The sequence below is a fragment of the Diabrotica virgifera genome, chromosome 5 (genome assembly GCF_917563875.1).
Source record: "Diabrotica virgifera virgifera chromosome 5, PGI_DIABVI_V3a".
Taxonomy (NCBI): Eukaryota; Metazoa; Arthropoda; class Insecta; order Coleoptera; family Chrysomelidae; genus Diabrotica; species Diabrotica virgifera.
In genome coordinates, this window is record NC_065447.1 from 112,283,644 (window position 1) to 112,307,479 (window position 23,836).

The following is a 23,836-nucleotide window of genomic DNA, read 5'->3' on the forward strand; positions in this document are numbered from 1 at the left end:
TCTTATTATCACGAATAATCTTTACATTCTCTAGATAGCAACAAATTTAACTACCCTAATAGCACACGACGTCCAATGGACGTCCAAAATAGGTCCATTTTTGGTCCTAACGTCCATGGACTATAAATGGACGTCCTTTGGACGTCCCACGTTGGACGTCCTTCGGAAGGAATAAATATGGACGTCCTTTGGACGTCCGACTTTGGACGTCCTTCGGACGGAATAAAAATGGACGTCCTTTGGACGTCCGACTTTGGACGTCCTTCGGAAGGAATAAATATGGACGTCCTTTGGACGTCCGACGTTGGACGTCCTTCGGACGGAATAAAAATGGACGTCCTTTGGACGTCCGACGTTGGACGTCCTTCGGATGGAATAAATATGACCGTCCTTTGGACGTCCATATACTGGACGAAATACGGACGTTTTATGAACGCTTCCCTAATAGCACACGACGTCCAAAATAGGTCCATTTTTGGTCCTAACGTCCATGGACTATAAATGGACGTTCTTTGGACGTCCGGCGTTGGACGTCCTTCGGTGGACTAAATATGTACGTCCTTCGGACGTCCGACGTTGGACGTCCTTCGGTGGACTAAGTATGTACGTCCTTCGGACGTCCGATGTTGGACGTCCTTCGGGTGGAATAAATATGAACGTCCTTTGGACGTCCGTACTGGACGAAATACGGACGTTTGCTGATCGTCTATATTGGACATATTATACGAATTACGGGATAAAATAGCAAAATAATTCAATAAAATATTTTATGTTAATAAAATAGTTTACATCGAAAAGATAATTATATTTAATTCAAAATTGCACAGTTTAATATTCTAAACTTGTTTTTGTTTTTTTTTTGTAAAGTGTGAAAATCTTATTTGTAAATTATTTGTTACAATGTTTTATTATTCTAGTTACCAAGATCACATAAGTTTGCTAATTAATTCTAGTAAGCAAAAATATAATTTTTATCAATGTATCCGTACTACAAATGAATCTTAAGAGCATCTTTTTGAAGTTGAATATACGTGCTCAAAATAGGTCCAGTCTTAGTCCTAATGTCTATAGACTATAAATGGATGTCCTTTGGACGTCCGACGTTAGACGTACTTCGGGTGGAATAAATATGAATACGGTGGACTAAATATGTACGTCCTTCGGACGTCCGATGGTGGAATAAATACGAACGTCCTTTGGACGTCCGTACTGGACGAAATACGGACTTTTTGTGGACGTCTGAAAATCACCCCCACTACTTGGTTCCTCTGTTGACAAAACTATAACGATAGGCGATAGATTTTCGATTCACCCACCGATATCAGTATCAGTTCGAAGTTGGAGAGTTGATCTCTCAGTCGTTGTCGTCGTTAGGGCTCCGCGTAGAGTTTTATTCATTAACCACTGATTTTCATAATGTAAGAAATTATATTATATACGAATTAAAGTGTAATATACTTATACATATACTATATATTACGTAAAACTATGAAGACGCTGTTTCACAACATAACACAGAGTCCGACCGCCTCATCGGGCCATTTAGAGCATCAATGCATAAGTCCATCCAATGGATTATTATGTGCCCCTTTGACATAGGCGCACAACATTTTAATCTACCACCCTGAGGATTCCTGCTCCTGGAGATTTTCTGAAGTGCCGAAACAGTCTATGTTCCTGATTCCTCGATCAGATGAGAAGTTTTCGGAGCCATCAACCCCAGACAGCTACTGGAGCTCCACGTTGCAGCCAGTCACTTCTTGGTAAGTGAACGCCAAAGAGGAAGCATTCAGACTCTGCTGCTACCACCGTCTGGACATAGCCTATCGATTCCTGATGGCCTAGAGGACAAACTCGCCGAGAATTGTGGACAAAACCACCAGCCAGGACAACTGGTATCCAAACATTGGTATTATTTACGTTTTTTATTACATTTACATATTTTTTCATGCTCTTTGATATATTTCTTATGCTTTCTGGTATATTTTTCATACATTTTTCAATCTTATGGGTGTTTGGTAAAGAATGGGCCCTAGCTTAACCTTGGATTACTGAGCTTAAAATAGGTCGATTTAAGCTAACTTACTTTAGTACGAAAGATGATAATAACCGAAATACAGGGTGTCAAATTTAAACTTTTATTTTATTCTTGATTATTTCCTGGGCAATACATCATTTTTGGTGTTGAATTTAGATTTCTTGTCCCAAAAAACCCCCGCTTACCAAATTTCGTGATATTATCCCATGCTTGTTAGGAAATATTCAAGAATAAATAAAATAAAAGTTTAAATTTGACACCTTGTATTTCGGTTATTATCAACTTTAGTACTAATGTAAGTTAACTTAAATCGACCTATTTTACCCTCCGAAATCTAAGGTTAATCTATGGCCTATTCTTTACCAAACACTCTGTATAAGTACATAATTGCATTCTAGCCAATCTTTTTGATTTTCTATAAAGTACAGACTTCCTTGAATTTTTACTGCAATGTAACTTCTTGGATTTGAATTTAAAATTTATTGTTAAAGGAAATTTCCGCTAGCTCGGTGGCCCCTTTGTTCGTCTTCCTCTACCCAACGGTTCTTTTGTCAAACAGATTGGGTTGGTATGTACCTGGTAAGCAAAAGGTATTTATCTCAGTATTTTATAATCTATTTATAATATTGAAATATCTAAGCGAAGGCGGATGAAAAAAAATTAGACAAAAGTTGAATGATTATTATAATATTATAATATAATATTACACTATATAATAAGTATACATAGATAGAATATCTTCTTTTTAAGAAATTGTCCATTATCTCCAAATGAGCAAGGTGTCGATTTGAAATATATGTATAATATACAGCCCATTACGCACCACCTTAAAAATTGAGCATTTTTGATGTCTCGAATTTCCTAAACCAGTTGTCCCATCTAGGTGATTTTTTTTATAATATCCTCCTTAAGGTGATACAGTAGCGATCAACAGGTAGCAAAAACGCGTTCCAAGATTGCGGCTGTAATTTTGAATATTTTTTCGAGATATTTGGCACACGTATTCGTAACATAATAAAGAATGGCGGTACAGAGCCCAATTTGAAAAATATATTAATATGTGGAAATTACTCTGTAATTAAATACAATATTAAAAAAACAAGCCTGTACCGCCATTAAGAAGAACAAAAAAATACACTTTCTTCAAATAAACTTTTTTATGCGATGCCTAGATTTTGTGTCATTTTGGAACTACTAAAATTTTTTATTTCATTAGTAGTTCCAAAATGACACAACATCTAGGCATTGGATAAAAAAGTTTATTTGAAGAAAGTGTATTTTTTTGTTCTTCTTAATGGCGGTACAGGCTCGTTTTTTTAATATTGTATTTAATTACAGAGTAATTTTCACATATTATTATATTTTTCAAATTGGGCTCTGTACCACCATTCTTTATTATATTACGAATGCGTGTGCCAAATATCTCAAAAAAATATTCAAAATTACAGCCGCAATCTTGGAACGCGTTTTCGCTACCTGTTGCTCGCTACTGTTTCCTCTTAAGCTTGTCATGCACGGGGAGCTATATACTGTAATATATATTATATCACATCGCTCTCTATAGTAATGAGTGAGCCTGCACACACGGAACCATTAGTTCCGTCTGCCACATCAATGAGGGTTGTTTGTCTCGTTAATTTATTGACTAATACGAGATCTGGTCTATTATGCGCCACTGTTTGGTCTGTGAGCACAGTGGGGTCCCAGTATAGCTTGTAGTTGCCATCCTCAAGCATACTCTCAGGGACGTATTGATAATATGGGAGATGGTCGGTTTGGAGATATGGTTTTATTATTATTATTATTATTAATTATTATTGTAGTACCATTTAAACACAACGTTTTAAAAACTTTTTTGCCTGTTATTGCTTTTTCGAAAAGTTAATTTTTATCGAAATATTTTGAATATTTGTCAAATCCACCACATATTTGTATATGGTTAAGTAGCATTATGGAGACTTGGTAATATTATGCAAACTTATTTATGCTTTACATTTTTAGGTATATTTTGAACCATATTAAAAAAGAAGCCAGATCTCGATAAAACGTGCCTTATCGAAAAAAATACAAAGAGGCAAAAAAGTTTTAAAAACATTCTGTTTAACTAATGGTACCTCAGTAATAGTTTAATTGGAACGTACACATTCAAAATTACTGAATAGAGAATTGAAAACTCTTTCAACTGAGGTGCCACACAACCCCTATTCCTATTTAAAAAAATCATTGATTACGTCATCACGCTCAGATGGATGACATCACTAGTATGAAATATATGTCAAAAAGTTGTAATTTAAACACAAAAATCGACCTGTTTCCGGATTTTTCTCTATAGTCGTCCATTTTAGAGAAAATTAATTTATTCCATAATTTAGGACCTCTCTGTATATATTATATCACATCGCTCTCTATAGTAATGAGTGAGCCTGCACATACGGAACCATTTGTTTCCTGTCTGCAGGCTCACTCATTACTATAGAGAGCGATATGATATAATATACATATATTACAGCATAGCTCCCTGTGCATGACAAGCTTAAGGAGGTAACCTATAGCCTAGGCTATAATATTATAAAAAAATCACTTAGATGGGACAACAGGTTTAGGAAATACGAGACATCAAAAATACCCCATATTTAAGGTGGTGCGTTAATTTCTTGGAGAAGTGTATTGTAATTTAATGTAAATAATGTAATATCCAATAATTGTAATTTAATATAAGATGTAATATTAATTATATATATAATATAGATGTAATATAAGTTTCTTAAAAAATATATTTTTTATTTCCCACAATACATTCTTCACAGGTCTAAATATCAACTATAGACGTCCACCGAACGTCCTCCCAGGACGTTAGATGGATGTTCGGCAGCAAGACATTGGACCAAACTGGGACGCCCTATGAAGGCCCAATTGACGTCCACCGAACGTCCCCTTGGACGTTAGGTGGACCTCCATTGGACGTTTGGCAAAGTGGAATTTGGACCAAAATTGGACGTCCTGTTAAGGTCCAATTCACGTCCCCTAGGACGTCCGATTAAGGTCCGATTTACGTCCGATTAAGGTCCAATTTACGTCCAATGAAGGTCCCATTTACGTCCGATTAAGGTCCAATTTACGTCCGATTAAAGTCCAATTTACGTCCGATTAAGGTCCAACTTACGTCCGATTAAGGTCCAATTTACGTCCGATTAAGGTCCAACTTACGTCCGATTAAGGTCCAATTTACGTCCGATTAAGGTCCAAGTTACGTCCGATTAAGGTCCAATTTACGTCCGATTAAGGTCCAATTTACGTCCGATTAAGGTCTAATTTAAGTCCGATTAAAGTCCAATTTACGTCCGATTAAGGTCCAATTTACGTCCGATTAAGGTCCAATTTACGTCCGATTAAGGTCCAATTTACGTCCGATTGAGGTCCAATTTACGTCCGATTAAGGTCCAATTTACGTCCGGTTAAGGTACAATTTACGTCCGATTAAGGTCCAATTTACGTCCCCTAGGACGTCCGATTAAGGTCCAATTTACGTCCGATTAAGGTCCAATATACGTCCCCTCGGACCTTAGATGGACGTCCAATGGACGTTCGGTAGCGCGACATTTGGACCAAAATAGGACGTATAAAGGACGTTCCTCGGACGAAAACGGACGTCCAATGGACGTCCCTAAAGTACGTGAAGGACGTCCAATGGACGTCCATTGGACGTCCTTGTGCTATTAGGGTATAACCGCTTTGTGTGATTATAATGTAAAAATCAATTCTGAGTTTTCTAGGTCAGAACTTATAATTTATTACTTATTCAAAATCGCGCAACACTGTAAGAAAAAGATTCGTTCTAAGAGTAAAAAGCTTGGAAGAATTTTGATGAGATTGAAGAGTGACTGTCCTTGAAAATTTTTCAAATAATTAATACAAAATTATCTGCTAATGACTAAACCCTGGAAATGTGTGTCCTTTCGTGAGCACTTTGTTAACTTTCAGATGGTATAAATATATTTCAGAAATACTAGCCGTAACATAGTAATTTAGCAAAACTCGGGAAGGCACTGATTTCACAGTAGGTTTAAAATTTTTACCGCGCTAAAGAACTGGGCTCCTGTTAGATATAAAATTTTTAATGGACTGCGCGTGCGTGGTAATGTTATTGCAACTTTAATAATTATTTTCAGTGCAAAAAAAGCCTGATCAATGTTCAAAATAGGTGATCATTGCTCAGCGCTTTATTTCCTATCGAATACAGTCATTTGTTTTAAAGATTTCGATCAATGAGGTGCCAACATCTTTTTTTTCGTCCTTGAATTTTCAACCCTTAATAAAAAATAAACTACAGGTGATCAAAATCTGAAACCTAGTGATCATTGCTGTACAAACCGTGAGCAAAAGGATGGTATAATTATTTTTACGAAATTCGATCAATGAGGTGCTAACATCTCATAACCCAAACAACGATGTCGTCAGATGCCATTGACAAGACAAAATAAAATGACATTTCTGCACAGCGTTGCCACATTTTATTTAGAAAATCTACTGTAAGTCGACTACACTACATGATTTATCATGTGATTTGTCATATGATTTTTCCCATGACGAGCCGCATGACAATGCTTATGACAAAACGAGCCGTATAAACAATGCAAAATCATATGACAAATCACACAGTGTAAACATGTAAATTTCACTCCATGACCAAATCATATGACAAATCACATGATAAATCATGTAATGTTAAGTCGACTAAGGTCTGTAAGTTTAGCTAAAATCTACTAAATCAAAAACTAAAATATACTATAAAACTTTATTAACGTATTTGTATATAATTTAGGACTTTTTATAATAAAAACAACAGCTGACTAACTAGAAATTAATATAATATGAATATTTGTAAAAAAACCAAACTTTTTTAGATTTGAACTGGGAAAAAACTGTAATTAATTTTTATCAGTTTCATATTTAATATTTGTATATAATATTTTTTCATCCACTGATTTCTGCATGTCAGGATCAAATTCTTCACACAATTCTTTCGCATTTTACATTGGAAACACGTAAACACAACATTTTTTGTTTTGCAAAGTTACATATGGTTAGATATTTTAGTTTTCCATCGTTAGCTTCTAATAGGCTCACCGAATGCCATAACTCTTCAATAACACCTGATATACTGCTTGCACTGCTACTTGAAATCTGCAAGTTTGTTGAAACTGCACCAGAATCCAGTTTCATTTCTCTGTAAATTCATCATCTACGTCCTGAATCTTATTTTCGGTAATGACATTGGGAAATTGTAACAAAATGTCTGAAAACTAATTTAGAAATGGGGTAAATACTATAAAAAGCAAATTTTATTTCAGCCATAACAAAATGTTGAAATATACCAAAAATTTACTAAAAAATACTAGAATGTTTTAAACAATATCAAAAATCTACCAAAAAAGTAGAAATCTACTAAATGTGGCAACGCTGTTGAAGTTTCTGCAACAGCTGCGATGACATGCGCATTTGGAAAAGTCTTTAGTGGCGCCACCTTTCCTTTCCAGCTTAGTCAAGCTTAGTCTGCTTCACTAGACTGGGGGAAAGTGATAGAAGAAAAAAATTATAAGGAAATTCCTCCAATGGATGATAGCGAAATGTTGGACTTGCTGCAAGAATTGCAAAATTCCAATTGTGACGCTGTTTTGATGAGGCATGTAGAGCCATTTGCGTCACAACTGTCAGATGAAAATAATGAAAAAGTTAGTATACCAGTCCTTTTTAATGTGTACCATAAAAAATATGAAAAAATGCCTCTAGATGATCTCATTCAACTAGGTATGAAATGTAAAATGGAGGTAACCCAGAATATACGAAGAGAAATAGAAGATAAGACACAGGACCAAAGGAAATGTGCAGAGTGGTATAGACAAAGGACTGGTAGAGTAACAGCTTCAATTTTTAAAGATGTCTGTAGAACCAATGTGGAGAAACCATCCCTATCTTTGATCAAATCAATATGTTACCCTCGCAAAATTTCTACAAGGGCAATAAGATGGGGGATAAATCACGAACAGCTGGCAATTGATGCTTATAAAAAAGAAACTAGCAGGAATCATAGAGACTTTATAGTGAATACAATTGGCTTGGTAGTGTGCATGAAATGGCCTCAGTTAGGTGCCTCACCTGATGGATTTGTGTATTGTGACTGTTGTGCTGCGGGTACCTTAGAAGTAAAGTGTCCATTTTCTCTTCGAGAAAATGGAAATTTACAGGAGTATGCAAGTCGAAAGGACTCCTGTCTTGAATGTGATAAAACTGGTACAGTAAAAATGAATAAAAAACATAAGTACTATTACCAGGTGCAAGCACAAATATTTATTTGTAAACTTAATTATTGTGACTTTGTTGTCTGGTGTCCTAATTTTATATTTATCGAAAGAGTTTTACCAGACATAAAATTTTGGGAAGAAATTAAAGATAAAGTCCTAAATTTTCATGCAAAAGTAATTATGCCTGAACTTTTAGGACGTTATTACACTTCCAGAGTACCAGGTGGCAATATAACAAAGTGGTGTTTTTGCAATAATGTCGATGATGGCCAACCTATGGTTCAATGCTCATATGAGAATTGTAATATTTTCTGGTTCCATATTGGGTGTGTAAATTTATTAGAAAAACCCAAAACTAGGTGGACATGTTCAATATGCAACCAGAAACTATTTCATGATTATGCCACATAAAATTTTAATGGTTCATGTTTCCATTATTTTCATAATCATTATTGAGTCCATTCACTCTCTTCTTCCATTTCGCACTTTCTGCACCATGGTTCATTCACCTTACTTGTCACCATTTCAGTGACCGTTTTCATCTCTCGTTTATTGAGGTTCATGAAACTGTTTGAGTTTTTTATTAATATTCTTGATTATTTTTTTTTATTTAGTCTAGACTTGAACTTGAGTGGTTCTCCTTTTCTATTGATGATTCTTTATCAGCCATTTCTGAACCTCATTTTTCGTAGCATCATTAGTGATGCCACAGAAAGGTTCTGGACCTTCAAAAGTTTCCCTCGAGCCATGTTTATTCCATATATACATACAAAAGTACAGTGTACCATAGTATACATATACTTTTAAGAGGAAATTTTGAAACTTTGTTTCCTTAATATTTTTACAATTCATTCTACGGTTGATATAGGTCAGTCTCCGAAACATCAAATAAATACATTCTTTTCAGTTTTCATATGATTTATTTTCATTAAAATTGTCACAAATTTTTTATTAATATCAAAATACAAAAACAACCAATGAGGTGTACATAAATAATATACGCTAGCCACAGTCATTATTGTAAGAATGCTACTTAAAGTTAAAATTAAATCATTTGAATGCAAATTATTGTCTGGAATTGTTGAATTCTGGACATTATTTTCGTTCTAGTTGAACACATTTTTTGCAATTTTTTTATGCAATCATTATGTTACTACATGATCTCTTGCTCTTGTATTGGCTTTTAAATTGTTAACTGTACTTAGTTTTTTACAAACTTAATGTCTGTATTTTACATTTCTCAATGGTTCGTTTCACTAGCTGCTTTACTTACAACTTGCTAGTTGCATTGCTTTTTTTCTATGGATGTTTGTTATTTATCAAACTCATTTGTAGATGAACTGGTAATGTTCACTAATTAGTGAACAAAAATGTCTTCAATAAATAGATGAAGTAGCCGAAGTCTTTGTCTTTTATTCTCCACCTTTTGACCAATAAACCTACCACTTTCGAATGATAATATTATGATTTACTATCTTTTAGTAAAGTCGTCCCAGGAACGCAACTCATCAATATTGGCAATATCATTTTAAAGTCTTCTTCATTAAAATGTATAATCCATGTCTGAATTGCTGATATAAATGAGTCAGATTAAATAAATTATTAGAAGAATTTTTTACTAAGCAATAACATTTTTGTTTAATTTAATATTTTGTATTTTGACAACACCCGACTTGGGCGTCGAAACGTTAATAAAATCATTTTTTTGGTAAAATTGTGGCTTATTTCCCATTGAAAATAGTTGATTATAAAGTACTTTACAACATAAAGCAAAATGTTTATTTATTTATAAATCAAACAGACAAAAATGCCCAATTTTGTTTATATTATACCGATTTAACAACAATAGATCATCAGAACTGCAAGCTTCCCCACAACAAAGATTTGTAAAATGATGAATTCAATATTTTTAAAATTATTTAAGTATACAAAAGAGTTTTAATTCTTTAAACAATTAGCGGCCAAATCTGTGAGTAGAACTTTTTAGTTTAACATATTTAAAAACCAACAAAAAAAGTTTTAGAAAAATATAAGCTTGTTTGATTTTGTCTGAAACAATGCAAGTTTTCTTGCTGTAGCTATTTATAATTCAAAACTAACTGACAACCTCGACAACATGGCATATATATATATATATCCTAGTTTTGGCCAAAGGTGTCATTGATTGTTTTTCGTAGTGACACTTCAGATGTGTACCAAAAATTATTAAAAGAAATACTAAAAAGGCGACAATCTGGTGAAATAGGTTAAATTTAATTAAATTGGAACAATAGGAGGGCATAAATTAATCAAAACACATGCTATAAAAATTATCTTATCAACTATATTTATACCATCAGTAACATGGGTTAACATAGAAATCGGAAGTGGCTCTGAAAAAATATTAAATTTATTTTTAATGGAGCCAATAACTCTTTCTACGTGGATTCTAACCTGTGCAATGTTTCTAGTTTCTTCCAGCTCTAGTGGAAGCAATTGTTTTTTCCCCTTGGTAAAAGCTGGAATTACTAGCTTTGCTTGTAACACATCTAAAAATTCTTTTATTAAAAAACCTCGATCTGCTATCACAATATCTTGGGGTTCTATTTTATCCAAAAAACCAGAGAGCTCTACTATTTGTTTATCTGATGTTCTTCCTCCCCATGCTTTACTGATATATGAAATACAGCCTTGGGGAGTAATTCCAATAAGGAATTTAACTGTGTTATGATGTTTATAGTTTGACCATGTTTGCTGCTGGGTTAAATAACTAGCTGGTTTTTGGATAAACACCTCAAAGCAATCAATGATAATTGTGGTCTTATCATGAAAGACTTCTCTAAAGCAAGAAGGCATGTTTTTTTTAATAATTTCCCGATCTGGCCATTTTATGCTATTTTTAAATCTTTGATACATTATTGAGATGATGGTATTAAAATAGGTGGAACATGTTGATTGAGAAATGCCAAATTGGTAGGCCAAATATTTAAAATCTAGATTAAGTCTCATTTTCATCAATGTCAACAAATATTGTTGAGAGGGATCTAAAACAGTTACTGAGGATGATGGAATAAATGGTTTAATTCTGTCAAATACTGACTTCAAAACAGAAAAATTTAAACCGGTATAATATAAACATTTCGGATTGTCCGTTTCTAGTGACTCGAAACTTAAAATGGTCTTATTAATTCTGCGAGTCAACTCGTCAATTTTTTTATTTGCAAATTTTAATTGTTGAGCCATCTGTTCAATATCATCTGAGGTTAACTCAGTTTGAGTTTCGGTTCCAGTACTGTCTTCATACATTGCTGTAGTGTTACTTTCACTTACTGTATTGTTTTCATTCTGTAACAAACATAATTGATTATAAATTGGGATCCTTATAGTGGAACCATATGCAAGCTTTAACAGAATTAAGCAAAAATACAACAGTTTTAATTTCAAAATATCAAACTTATGACAGTTTCTTATTATAAAATCATATACTTTACATTTATACGAATCTTGAAGGTTAGTTGTGAGTCAAACTGAATACCTAGATCTTTTATAATGTCTTCACAATCCGATACAACATTGGTAACAGAGTAATTAAGGTTTTTACATGTACTGTCGACTATTATACACTGATCTCTATAATTAAAATTCCCTTTAAGAGTGTAAGCGCAAATATTTTACTGCTATCCCTACCTTTTCTGTCTTTACATGACAAATTATGTGTAGTAAAATTCTCACTGGTATGGATATGTAAACATTAGTTGACAATGTCATCATTAACTTTAAAAATATGGCTTTTGAAAGTTCTTGGATAACTGTTACTTGCATAATGGCTTAAATTATTAATTCAGTTAATTAATATGATAATTTTTTCACTAGCTATGTATTCAGTGATTGTAATAATTTATATATTGTACAACAAAAACTAACAACCAATCGAGCAAAAGTGATTTTTTAATAATATATTGTTACTATAGAACGCTTACAATTTTGAACATCTGTAACAACAAAATACTTGGATCACAGAATATATACTGGTGTATTCCCCGCCTGGATCTTCCATAAATAATAAACAATAAATAACTTTTTATTAAGTTCACGTCTTCAATCAATTATTCATCAAATACACTATCAATATTATTTAATCAATAACTCAAAATATTCCTGATGCCATGTCAAATATTTAAAATTGTCACTGTCTTATCACCATATTCTATTCGACTCAGTGCGTTGTATGATAAAGATAACGAATGTTCGATTTGGAAAATATCACCATTTTTAATCCTGAAAAAACAAATAAATATTTTTAAAAAATTTAAATGCAGAATGAAAGACTAAATTGTTATCAAGGGCCGAAAGTCCCTTAGAATAAATAAAAAGTTTTCTTTTGAATGAGATATTTTAAAATAAAAAACACACTACATTTTCTCTTAGTTTTTCACCCCTGTAACTTATTAAAATAAACATAAAAGTTTTCAGGGACTTTCGCCCTCGGTAATAAAGTAATCTTTCATTCTGCATTTAAATTTTTCAAAAATACTTATTAGTTTTCTCAGGTTTTGAAAAGAATGAATCCGATTTAAATAGCATTGTAGCCGAAACTTTGTACGGATCCCCTTAATTCCAAATCAATTTAAAGTTAATGACATTCTCTTTTAATTAGTATACCTCAATAAATGTATCATTGTCCTCTTGTGAAACCTTTGTGGAAGATCTTTTCTTTACTCTTTCCAGTCTTTCAAGGTCCTGCTTTCGTTTTACAGGTCCCCTAGAGTAACCCATATTTTGGGTTGGTATCCAATCAGGATCATTTACATCTTCAAGTTTTGCAGGTTGTCCTAAAACAAAATTATATAACGTAGATACACAGTTAGTAGGCATTCGCATCGGGTAAAATTTTTTGGGAAAATAGCTTAAAACAATGTATATTTTCATATTTTCCAAAAAATTTTACCCGATGCGAATGCCTACTAACTGCCACGGCACCTACAATATTTTATTGAAATATATTAAGATTAATATTATTTCTTTATAGAAAATTATTGACAAACCTTGAATAAAATGTTTGGAACACACTTTTTGATATTTTAATTTTGATTCTGTCAGGTCTGCTCTTCGTATGGCCCTTATCCATTTTTTTCTGCGTTTAACAGTTAATTCATTCAAGTGGATAGCATGTTTAAACTTCAGTGGTTTGGGAATAGCAAAAAAAGATACTTTATCCCTTTTCGACCTGCTTCCACAGTTCACTACAATACATGTTAGTGGCATAGCTATTACTAACTAACCTAAAATAATAAAATACATAAGTAAAAAATCTATTTTAGGGATGCTTAATATAATTTATTATTAAACTTTGAAATATAAAATTTGTTAACCTACCTTTCTTCAACCTTCCAAATTACTTAGTTAAATAAAACTTTTTAAGTACTTATTCTAGTTTATTGATGTAAACAATATTTTTTATTATGTCACAGAAGTATGTTAGCAATACTTAGGCGGATATAAATATACGAAAATTACTTTAAATACTTAAAAAACAATATTTATCATATGCTTTCAATGTATTGCATGCCAATCGCCAGACATATTGGAATAGTTTGACAGATCGTTGGATTCCCTAATTAAAGAGAACAGGGGATTGCCATGATTGCATGTTGACTTGTTGACACAGTTGACAGTTGATAGTTCATTGGCCGAGACCCAGAAGAAGGATTTAAGATATTTTATCACAATATTTATTTTAATTAAATTAACATTAAACTCCTGTATCAGTTATGGAAGTTAAAAGTAAAATTAAGAAAGAGTTCACTGAATATGACCAAACATCAGAAGGTCATCTATGGACATCAGTAGATCTCCAAAACTTAAAAAATGAACCAAAGGAAGAGCACCCAGGTGAGACTAGAAATCATTTACTAAATTTATGAACATCAGGACTGTTTCAATTTTCAATAAATTTATTTATTAGCTGTGGAAGTTAAAGTTGAAAAAGAAGAATTTGCAGAATATGTCCATAATGATATAGATAATCACCAGCTATCCACATCAATACATCTTCAAGAACTGAAGGATGAACCAGAAGAAAATCAACCAGGTGAGGCAGGAGTCCAGATAAATAATAAACATTCTGCAAATTAACCCTTTCAGGACGGGTAACCAATATATCTGATGGATCAAAAATTGCCACATGGACTACAGACCCCTATATGGGCCACCATATTTACCAGTCTCTATATACCAGTGTATGATTAATCAGCCAAAGTTTATAAATGAAACTAATAGGTAGACGACTGGTAGTTATATATCTTCTCCTTATATTAGGCCTATTAACCTGATCTTAACCGATTTTCAACTTGTATTTGTAGCTGCGATGTTGACTGCCATCTCGCCACCTTTTAAAGGGCTTTCCTATTGGTCTCTTGCCTGTTGGCTTTGAATCACTGGCTATACAGGCTATTCTCTCACTATCCATTCTCGTTACATGCTGATTCCACTTTCGTCTATCTTCCCCACTGTACTGTGTCTTGTACATATGTGACAGAGATATTTTATTCTGTTGTTAGGTACTTATTCTATCTCTCAGTGTTTTCCCAGTTATTGACCTTGGCGTTCCTATTTCTGATGTTCTCAGTATCCTCTTGCTTTCTGCTGTTTCACGTCTTGTTTCTTCACATACGCCATTGACACATAATTGGTTTTATTTGCTTGCTTTTGGATGCTGTCTTTAACATCTCCATAACTACATATTTTGACTCCCATATATTCGAATCTTGAGACTTGTTCAATTAGTTCGTTGATAATCACTATTTTTCATCGTACGGGTTCCCTTGACTCTACCAAGAATTTGGTGTACCAGTTATATCGTGACTTGCTAAAGTGCCTAACAGATCACAGACCTAAACAATGGTGATGTTGAAAAAGTAACTATTCATTACAAAGTACTCATTACTTACAAATACCGAAAGTAACGATTACTATACTCAGAGGCAAATCGTTACTTTGATTACTCTGATTACTTCGTTACTTCATACCAATCATATCAGAGCGAGTAACAACTATTGTATCTACAGTAGAACTCCAATTATCCGGACTCCAATTATCCGGATCAGATTGAGAAAAAGAAAAAATCAAGTTTGTAAAAAAAAATTCATTTTACTGTGATTTAGTATTGTGTGTCAATATTACGTAATGTAAACTTTGTCATTTACATATTGTTGTGTATACTGTATTGTTTTTCATAATAAATACCGTATATGTTCTCCATTGTGTTTTGCTGTAATTACGTTTTTTTCCCGGAAAAGGCCTTTTTCGAGAAAAATCCAATTATCCGGATTTTTGATTATCCGGATCGGGTCCGGTCCCAATTAATCCGGATAATTGGAGTTCTACTGTACTTTGATTACTCTGATTACTTCGTACCAATCGTATTAGAGCGAGTAACGACTATTGTATCTACTTTGATTACTCTGATAACTTCGTTACTTCGTATCAATCGTATCAGAGCGAGTAACAAATATTGTATCTTCTTTGAATACTTTGATTGCTCTGACTACTTCGTAGCAATTGTATCAGAGCGAGTAACGACTATTAATTGTATCTACAACCAGTACACTTGATTACTTTCTATAAAAAAATACCAATCGTATCCCAGCGATTACCGGTACTCAAATACAAAAGTAACAAAAGTAAATCATAGTAATCAAAGTAACGAATACTGTAAATGATTGCTTGTTATACAGGGTGAGTCATGAGGAATTGTACATACTCCTACCTCGTATAGAGACCCCTATGGGGAATAACAAATGACCATTAAAAAGTGTCTGCTCCCATTGTTTAATAATATACAGGGCGAGTTTCGCATTTTGACAGAAATTTATATTCGTCATAATTTTTGAACGGTCAAATTGATGTGTCTCTTATTTTGGTCAATCGATACACTATTGCCACCTAATCAACTGATTTATTCAAACTAGAAAAAAATCAGGTCCGGCTTTAAAAAAATTAGTTCGTTTGGGTCTTAGAAAAAATTTCACCCTGTATAAGCTTTTTGAAAACTATAATATGAATTTTACCAATTAGACAAATAGGCAATTAAAATAACATATTTATTTTTTTCCGCACACGATTGCTTAATTTTTTATAAAAAAAATCAAATTTGATTATGAATTAAAAGTTTGGTAAAGTGAACCATAGATTTAACAAAATTAACTTTTATTACCAAAATTAATTTTTTTTGAACAAATATTTAATTTATGTTATCACCAATCAACTGATTTATTCAAACAAGAAAAAAATCAGGCCTGGATTTAAAAAATAAGTTCGTTTTGGTCTTAGAAAAAATTTCACCCTGTATACGCTTTTTGAAAACTCTAATATGATTTTTACAAATTAGACAAATAGGCAATTAAAATGGCATATTTATTTTTTCCCCACGCGATTACTTAATTTTTTATAAAAAAAAATCAAATTTGACTATGAATAATTTAATTGCCTATTTGTCTTATTTGTAAAATTCATATTAGAGTTTTCAAAAAACGGATACAAGGTGAAATTTTTTCTAAGACCCAAACAAACTAATTTTTTAAATCCGGGCCTGATTTTTTTCTAGTTTGAATAAATCAGTTGATTGGGTGATAACATAAATTAAATATTTGTTCAAAAAAATTAATTTTTGTAATAAAAGGTATTTGTTTCTATATCTATGGTTCACTTTACCAAACTTTAACCCTTTGAATGCTGCGGACGTCATTTGACGTCTTTGATTTGCCGTGCCTACAGTGCTATGGACGTCATTTAGTTATTTTGATTTGCCGTGAAGTGCTGTGGCCGACAATTGCAGTTTCCTGCGCACGTGTTCATTTGTGGGTAATTCAAGGCGGGGCTAGCGCTTGCTGAGTAGTGGGCGGTCTCTTTACGTCTGCGTTTAGATGTTGTTATTCACTCATTGCCGATGCTTGTCCCAACACGAAAACATTGCGATTTCTATCAGTTTTACTTTAGTATTGCATCATTTTTACATCAGTATCGTCCTATTAGTTTTTATAAATAATGGACGAGCAGCAACCGGGGCCTTCAAAAGCGTTACCAAGACCTAAGAAGGGGCAGTTTTATACTGAAAAAGAGTTACTTGAAATTCTTACTCGAAGCGACAGTGAAGACGAATACATAGAAAATACGCAAAATGCTTTAGATTCCGATGAAGAAATGGACGTTGCTCAAGAGCCCGAAGACCAAACATCGAATAATACCTACGATTTTCTCTGGAAAAAAAAAGACCTTCTACCAAAAACATTTGCATTTGACTCGTCAGAGGTTGGTTGCACAATTGATGGGCTGACTGCTGAAAATAAACCTTTGGATTTTTGTAAAGTATTTTTTACGGACAATATAGTAAATCATATAGTTACGGAAACAAACAAATTTTATATTTACGTTTGTGAACATGTGGAAGTATCCGCTAAGTCACGTTTGAAGAAATGGAAAGATACAGATTTCAATGAGATGTGGTTATTTTTTGGGATTACATATCTGATGCCTCGTGTAAAAAAATTGCGCCTCAGTGAATACTGGTCAACAAACACACTATTATCTACTCCAGCATTTTCTGAGCTTATGTCGCGTGACAGGTTTTTTCTGATTTTGCGAATGTTGCATTTCTCGGACAACAATCTGCCAAAAAACGGCGACAGTTTGGTCAAGATTAGAGCAGTAATAGACCACGTACGTGATGCTTTCCGAAACGCTGTCAAGCCGCATAAAGAATTGTGCATAGATGAAAGCCTTTTGCTTTTCAAAGGCCGACTCTTTTTCAAACAGTACATACCCTCGAAGAGACATCGATTTGGTGTAAAGTTTTTTGTTTTATGCGACGCAGTGACTGGGTACATTCTCGATTTTGTTGTCTATACTGGAGCAACAACTGACTTACAAACGAATAATTGTAATTTGGGTAAATCTGGCGATGTGGTGCTAACGCTTTTGGCACGCTATTTGGATAAAGGTCATACTTTGTATTGTGACAATTGGTATACAAGCCCCAGTCTGTTTGTATGGCTGTATAATAGAGCTACAAATGCGTGTGGAACTGTGCGGAAAAATAGAAAATATATGCCGCAAATGGCAGAAAAGCTTCAGAGAGGAGAATGGAGTTTCCGAAGTGATGACAAATTGTTGTCGCTAAAATATTGTGATAAACGAGAAGTATACATGCTTACGAGCTTACATAACAACACCGGTATGGAAACTGGTAAAAAAGATCGCCTCACTGGGAGGACAATTGTAAAACCCCAGTGTATTGTTGCATACAATAAGTTTATGGGTGCAGTAGACAAGACGGACATGCTACTGAGTTCAGTAGAGTGCGTCCGAAAAACTGCGAAATGGTACAAAAAAGTTTTCCTTCACCTTATGGATATGGTTCTGCTCAATGCAAACGTTTTGAATAATATAGTAGCAAAAACTAAAACTTCGTTGGCAGAATTTCAACTGACACTCATCCAACAGATAGTGGAAGAAAATCACAAGGGGAAAATGCGCACGTCAGCAGGTCGAAGATCAGTCGACGACAATCCATTGCGGCTTACTTGTAGGCATTTTCCGTCGCATGTACCTCCCACAACAAGTAGGAAAGTTGGACTAAGAAAATGTGTTGTGTGTGCCAAAAACAAAAAAAGAAAAGAAACAAGTTTTATGTGCCGTGAGTGCAATGTGCCTTTATGTGTTGTGAATTGTTTTGAAAGATTTCACACCATCAAACATTTTTAGAAAGTAAGTTCTACATAACAAATGACTATTTGGTTTTATTTTTTGTTTTGGATAATTTTGTTTTTCTTTTGTTATGGATAATTTTGTTGTTTTTTTGTTATGGATAATTTTTTTGTTTTTATTTGTTTTGTTAACATTTGTTTACATTGAATTTGAATGCAAAAATATGTGCAATAATTTTTTAATTTGTTTTATCTATCTTTCTATCCTAAGTTTTTCTAAACAATAGCGTTTTTGTATTTTTTTGTAAAATTTATTTTGTTTCAAAAAAAAATAAAAAAAATTATAAATAATTACCCAATTATTTTGTTTATATAAAACAACGTTATAAAGAATCATTTAGTCGCATTATTTAGCGCGAAAGCGGCCGACCGTTTTGACGTCAGAAATAGCCGCACTGGGGCATGAGTATCGCCGGAGAGAGAGCCGCATCGAAAGGGTTAAAATTGCTTATTTATTTTTTCCCCACACGATTACTTATTTTTTTATTAAAAAATCAAATTTGACTATGCATAAAAAGTTTGGCAAAGTTTTAGCATAGATTTAAAAAAATAACTTTTTTTACAAAAATTAATTTACAAAAACGTTTTTCTTAAAATTAAAAGTTTTACCATTTTTTTTTTTCTATAACACGTCTAGATCTAAAACTTCCCATAACACTTCTTTTGGACTCTATAGTTTAACACAGACGTGATCAAATTGATAAATTTTAAATTTTTCCACCTAAATTTTGCGATTTACAAGTTTTCAACTTTTACAAGAAGAAGACTGAAAGTCTACAACAATTTTCATAGTCTTCACAATGGTAAGAGGTATGTGCTGTAAAAATTTCAGAAAATAAAAATATTAAAATGGAACAGAGTTGCAGCGAGTTAAACCGTGAGTTCATTTTTTTTTATTTTTAGGTTAAAATTCCGATTTTGACACATTTGATTTTTTAATAAAAAATTAAGTAATCGTGTGGGGAAAAAAATAAATATGCCATTTTAATTGCTAATTTGTCTTATTTGTAAAACTCATATTAGAGTTTTCAAAAAGCATATACAGGGTGAAATTTTTTCTAAGACCAAAACGAACTAATTTTTTAAATCCGGACCTGATTTTTCTCTAGTTTGAATAAATCAGTTGATTGGATGGTAACATAAATTACTTATTTGTGCAAAAAAAATTAATTTTTGTAATAAAAGTTATTTTTTTTAAATCTATGGTTCACTTTACCAAACTTTTATTTTATAGTGAAATTTGATTTTTTTATAAAAAATTAAGTAATCGTGTGCGGAAAAAAATAAATATGCCATTTTAATTGCCTATTTGTCTAATTTGTAAAATTTATATTATTAGAGTTTTCAAAAAGCGTATACAGGGTGAAATTTTTTCTAAGACCCAAACGAACTAATTTTTTTAAAACCGGACCTGATTTTTTTCCAGTTTGAATAACTTAGTTGATTAGGTGGTAATAGAGTAACGATTGGCCAAAATAAGAGATACATCGATCTGACCGTTCAAAAATTATGACGAATACAAATTTTTGTCAAAATGCGAAACTCTCCCTGTATATTATTAAACAATGGGAGCAGACACTTTTTAATGGTCATTTGTTATTCCTCATAGGAGCCTCTATACGAGGTAGGAGTATGTACAGTTCCTCATGACAGTCATGACTCACCCTGTATCGGAATACCTATACAAAATATCAACCTACTGAGAAATACGATTTTCGATATGATTACTGGTACTCAAATACAAAAGTAACAAAAGTAATCATAGTAATCAAAGTAACAAATACTGTAAATGATTACTTGTTATATCGGAATACCTATACAAAATACCTATCTAACGAGAAATACAATTTTTGATATGATTCTCGGTACTCAAATACAAAAGCAACAAAAGTAATCAAAGTAACGAATACTGTAAATGATTACTTTATACAAAAGTAACGATTTGTGACGATTACTCGAAAGTAACTATAATCAACATCACTACTAAACAAGTACATATTTTTTTTTATTCTAACTGATATTATCATCCATTCTTCCACAAGGCAGGCTAAAAACTGCCGTCTGGATTGCACTGTGAGAGAAGATAGGTACCGTCCTGAAAAGGTTATGCCTGGTTTTTCATACATTTTTGGTAATGATTAGAATACATAATTTAACCCATTGCGGTAGGAGTGAATTTGTTTAAACAGAAGAAGGGGTGGTGTCAAAGAGACACACATTTAAATATATCGCACCTCCGCTCAAATAGTGTCAACTAAAAAAAATAAAAATGGTTTTATTGCACCAACAGTTTAATAAACCTACAAACTCTTATCTCAAAAAGTGTTACGTTTATAGTTCAAGTATTTTTCGTTAGATGACACTAGAGGCATTATATATGATTAACCAAAATCAACAATGCACCAAACATAAACAGTGTCACATATCAACTTGTGCAAGTCATTTTTCCATATCTAAAATGTTAAAAGCGTTGTTTGTCGAGTTAAGACAATATATGTGATTACTTTATTCAAAAAGATCGGTCTATGTGCTCAAGAAAAGTGGCACATTTATTACGTATTTCGATGGCTTAGTGTGAAAACCTCGTATCTCATTTTACAGAAAATTTTACATGAGTGACTTTAAACGGAATTTCTGCATACTGTAACCCAAAATATATATGAAAAATGTATGTGTAATGATCTAAACGTACTCAGAATAAAAATATGTAAAGATTGTTTTTTTTTGGTTTAAGTTATAGTATGCAGAAATTAAGTTTAAGGTCTCTCCTGTAAAATTTTCTGTGAAATGAGATACGAGGTTTTCACACTAAACCAGTGGTCGGCAAACTTTTTAGCCATAGAGCCAAATATGAACATTACAACAATTTAAAAAAAATTGGGAGCCAAATCTGCTTGTTCAGCAATCTTTTATTACACGAAATAAAACTAAAACCCTACTACCTAGCTAGCCCCATCCATAACCACCAAAAAATTAAAACGTGTTTTTTTCGTTTTTTGGCGATATTTTCGTTTCTAATCATCGTAAAAACTTCTATTTTCTTTCGTTTTGTAAGGTTTTATTTCCTACAACACTGTATTTTTTACAAAAATCCATTTTTTTTAAATGTTGATATGTAGAACCAAAAAGGGAAAGAACAGCAAACGTGAGCTTTTTCAGCTGGTCATAAGAATCAGGAATACTATTCCAAGCGTTGAAAATGATCATATCTTCCTTCTCCAGGTCATTCAAAAGCAGACCACTTGTGTTGTGAACATTTTTTTCTTCTCCAATATTTCCAATTCAACACGAAGACGTTCGAATTTGGAGCGCCATACCCATACATCCTTGTTCTTAAATACATATTTCAAAGCTATTAATCCAATTGTTAAAGGGAAAATTTCAACTCGGTTGTCGTATCATTAAGAGGAATTTTGACAAATGCTAAAGGTTGTAAGTTTGATAAAAGCTAATTTATCAGAATAAGATGTAGGTAATGTTTTTCCTACCAAGTTTTTTTTTTAATGAAAATATTATTGCGCTTTCCGTGGATATTTGTGCCAGAGACGCACCTAGGGAACCAAAGAGCCACATGCGGCTTCTGAGCCGCACTTTGCCGACCACTGGACTAAACTATCGATTTATCTTTCTTTTTGGAGTAACTTTTGTTTGATGTTGTTACTTGTATTTAAAGTTACATCGTTAGTATAAGTCGATTAACCAGATAATAATAGTCATATTAGATTCTGTACTGCAAGTGCCACTTTTGATAAATAATGTTTCATACATTTTTCGTTATTTTATCTGTATAGTGTCACAACTCAAACAATAATTTTTTTTTAATATTTTTAGCAGAATTAATACACTATTTTGTAGAGCTTTAAAAACCTTTGTAACTGACTAAAATAGTTATCATACTAATTTTAATAGTATTAGAATTAAACCTGGAAAAGTTATAACACAAATTTTAAAAAAATTTTCTCGATACTTTGGTGTTTCGACTTATGACACTGTTTGAGCGGAGGTGCAATTTTGTATTCTACAAAATTGAAAACAAACAATTTTTTGTGGTAAAATTCTTACTGTCTACCTTTTTTCATAACATAAAACATATTTTTTCTACGAGCGTGCAAAAATGTCTACTTTCGCCCACGCATTTTAGTTTAGAAAGTTTCACTTACTTTTCCGCACGCGTGTTACTTTTCCGCACGCGGTTTTTGCTTTTCCGCACGCGTGTTAATTTAGATATGTTAATATGGCCTTTAAGTAATTATAATACATGCAATAAACTAATATTTAGATATTATTTACTAATTTATTTCGTGTGTGTGTGTTTATGTTTTATTTACTAATTTATTTCAAATATATCTTATTGTGTTCCTGTTTTAATGAAATTAACACGACAATTCGATGAAATAAAATTATTTTGACATAATATTCGAAAGTCAAATCGGTAGACAATAACAGTCGTTTTGAATCATCGTCATGGAAACCAAGATCGTCGTCATGCTAACTAATTATATTGAAAATTTGGTTTTGACAACCTTGTCAAAGAATTAATTTGTGTATGTATTTTCATATTAATTAAATTAATTGATTAAGATTTGGTAATTTTTTAAGACTCTTAGAAAAAATATTGTTCCTAACTCTTGCAGAAAGTCTCTTTTCCGCACTCGACTGCTTGCCGAACTCCCGCTTCGCGTCGTTTGGCAAACTGCAGTCGCGTGCGGAAAAGAATGACTTTCTGCATTTGTTAGGAAAATAACTATTATCAA

General features: G+C 32.8%; 2 protein-coding genes across 3 annotated transcripts in view; one reads left to right on the forward strand and one right to left on the reverse strand.

The window, feature by feature from the left end:
* Positions 1-9,237: 9,237 nt before the first annotated feature.
* On the reverse strand, positions 9,238-13,938 carry LOC126884304 (uncharacterized). The gene is made up of 4 exons (XM_050650240.1): positions 13,696-13,938; positions 13,365-13,601; positions 12,982-13,151; positions 9,238-11,664 (listed from the first exon to the last, which is right to left on the reverse strand). Exons 2-4 carry the CDS (start codon positions 13,582-13,584, stop codon positions 10,597-10,599), a joined length of 1,458 nt encoding a protein of 485 aa, XP_050506197.1. The 5' UTR covers positions 13,585-13,601; positions 13,696-13,938; the 3' UTR covers positions 9,238-10,596.
* Positions 13,939-13,992: 54 nt separating this feature from the next.
* Positions 13,993-23,836, forward strand: part of LOC126884305 (zinc finger protein 664-like) — a 109,462-nt gene continuing 99,618 nt past the window's right edge. For both annotated transcript variants that reach the window (XM_050650241.1, XM_050650242.1), the window contains exons 1-2: positions 13,993-14,211; positions 14,285-14,410. In XM_050650241.1, coding sequence (XP_050506198.1) covers positions 14,091-14,211; positions 14,285-14,410 — 247 coding nt within the window. In that variant the 5' untranslated portion in view covers positions 13,993-14,090. The remainder of the gene's footprint in view (positions 14,212-14,284; positions 14,411-23,836) is intronic.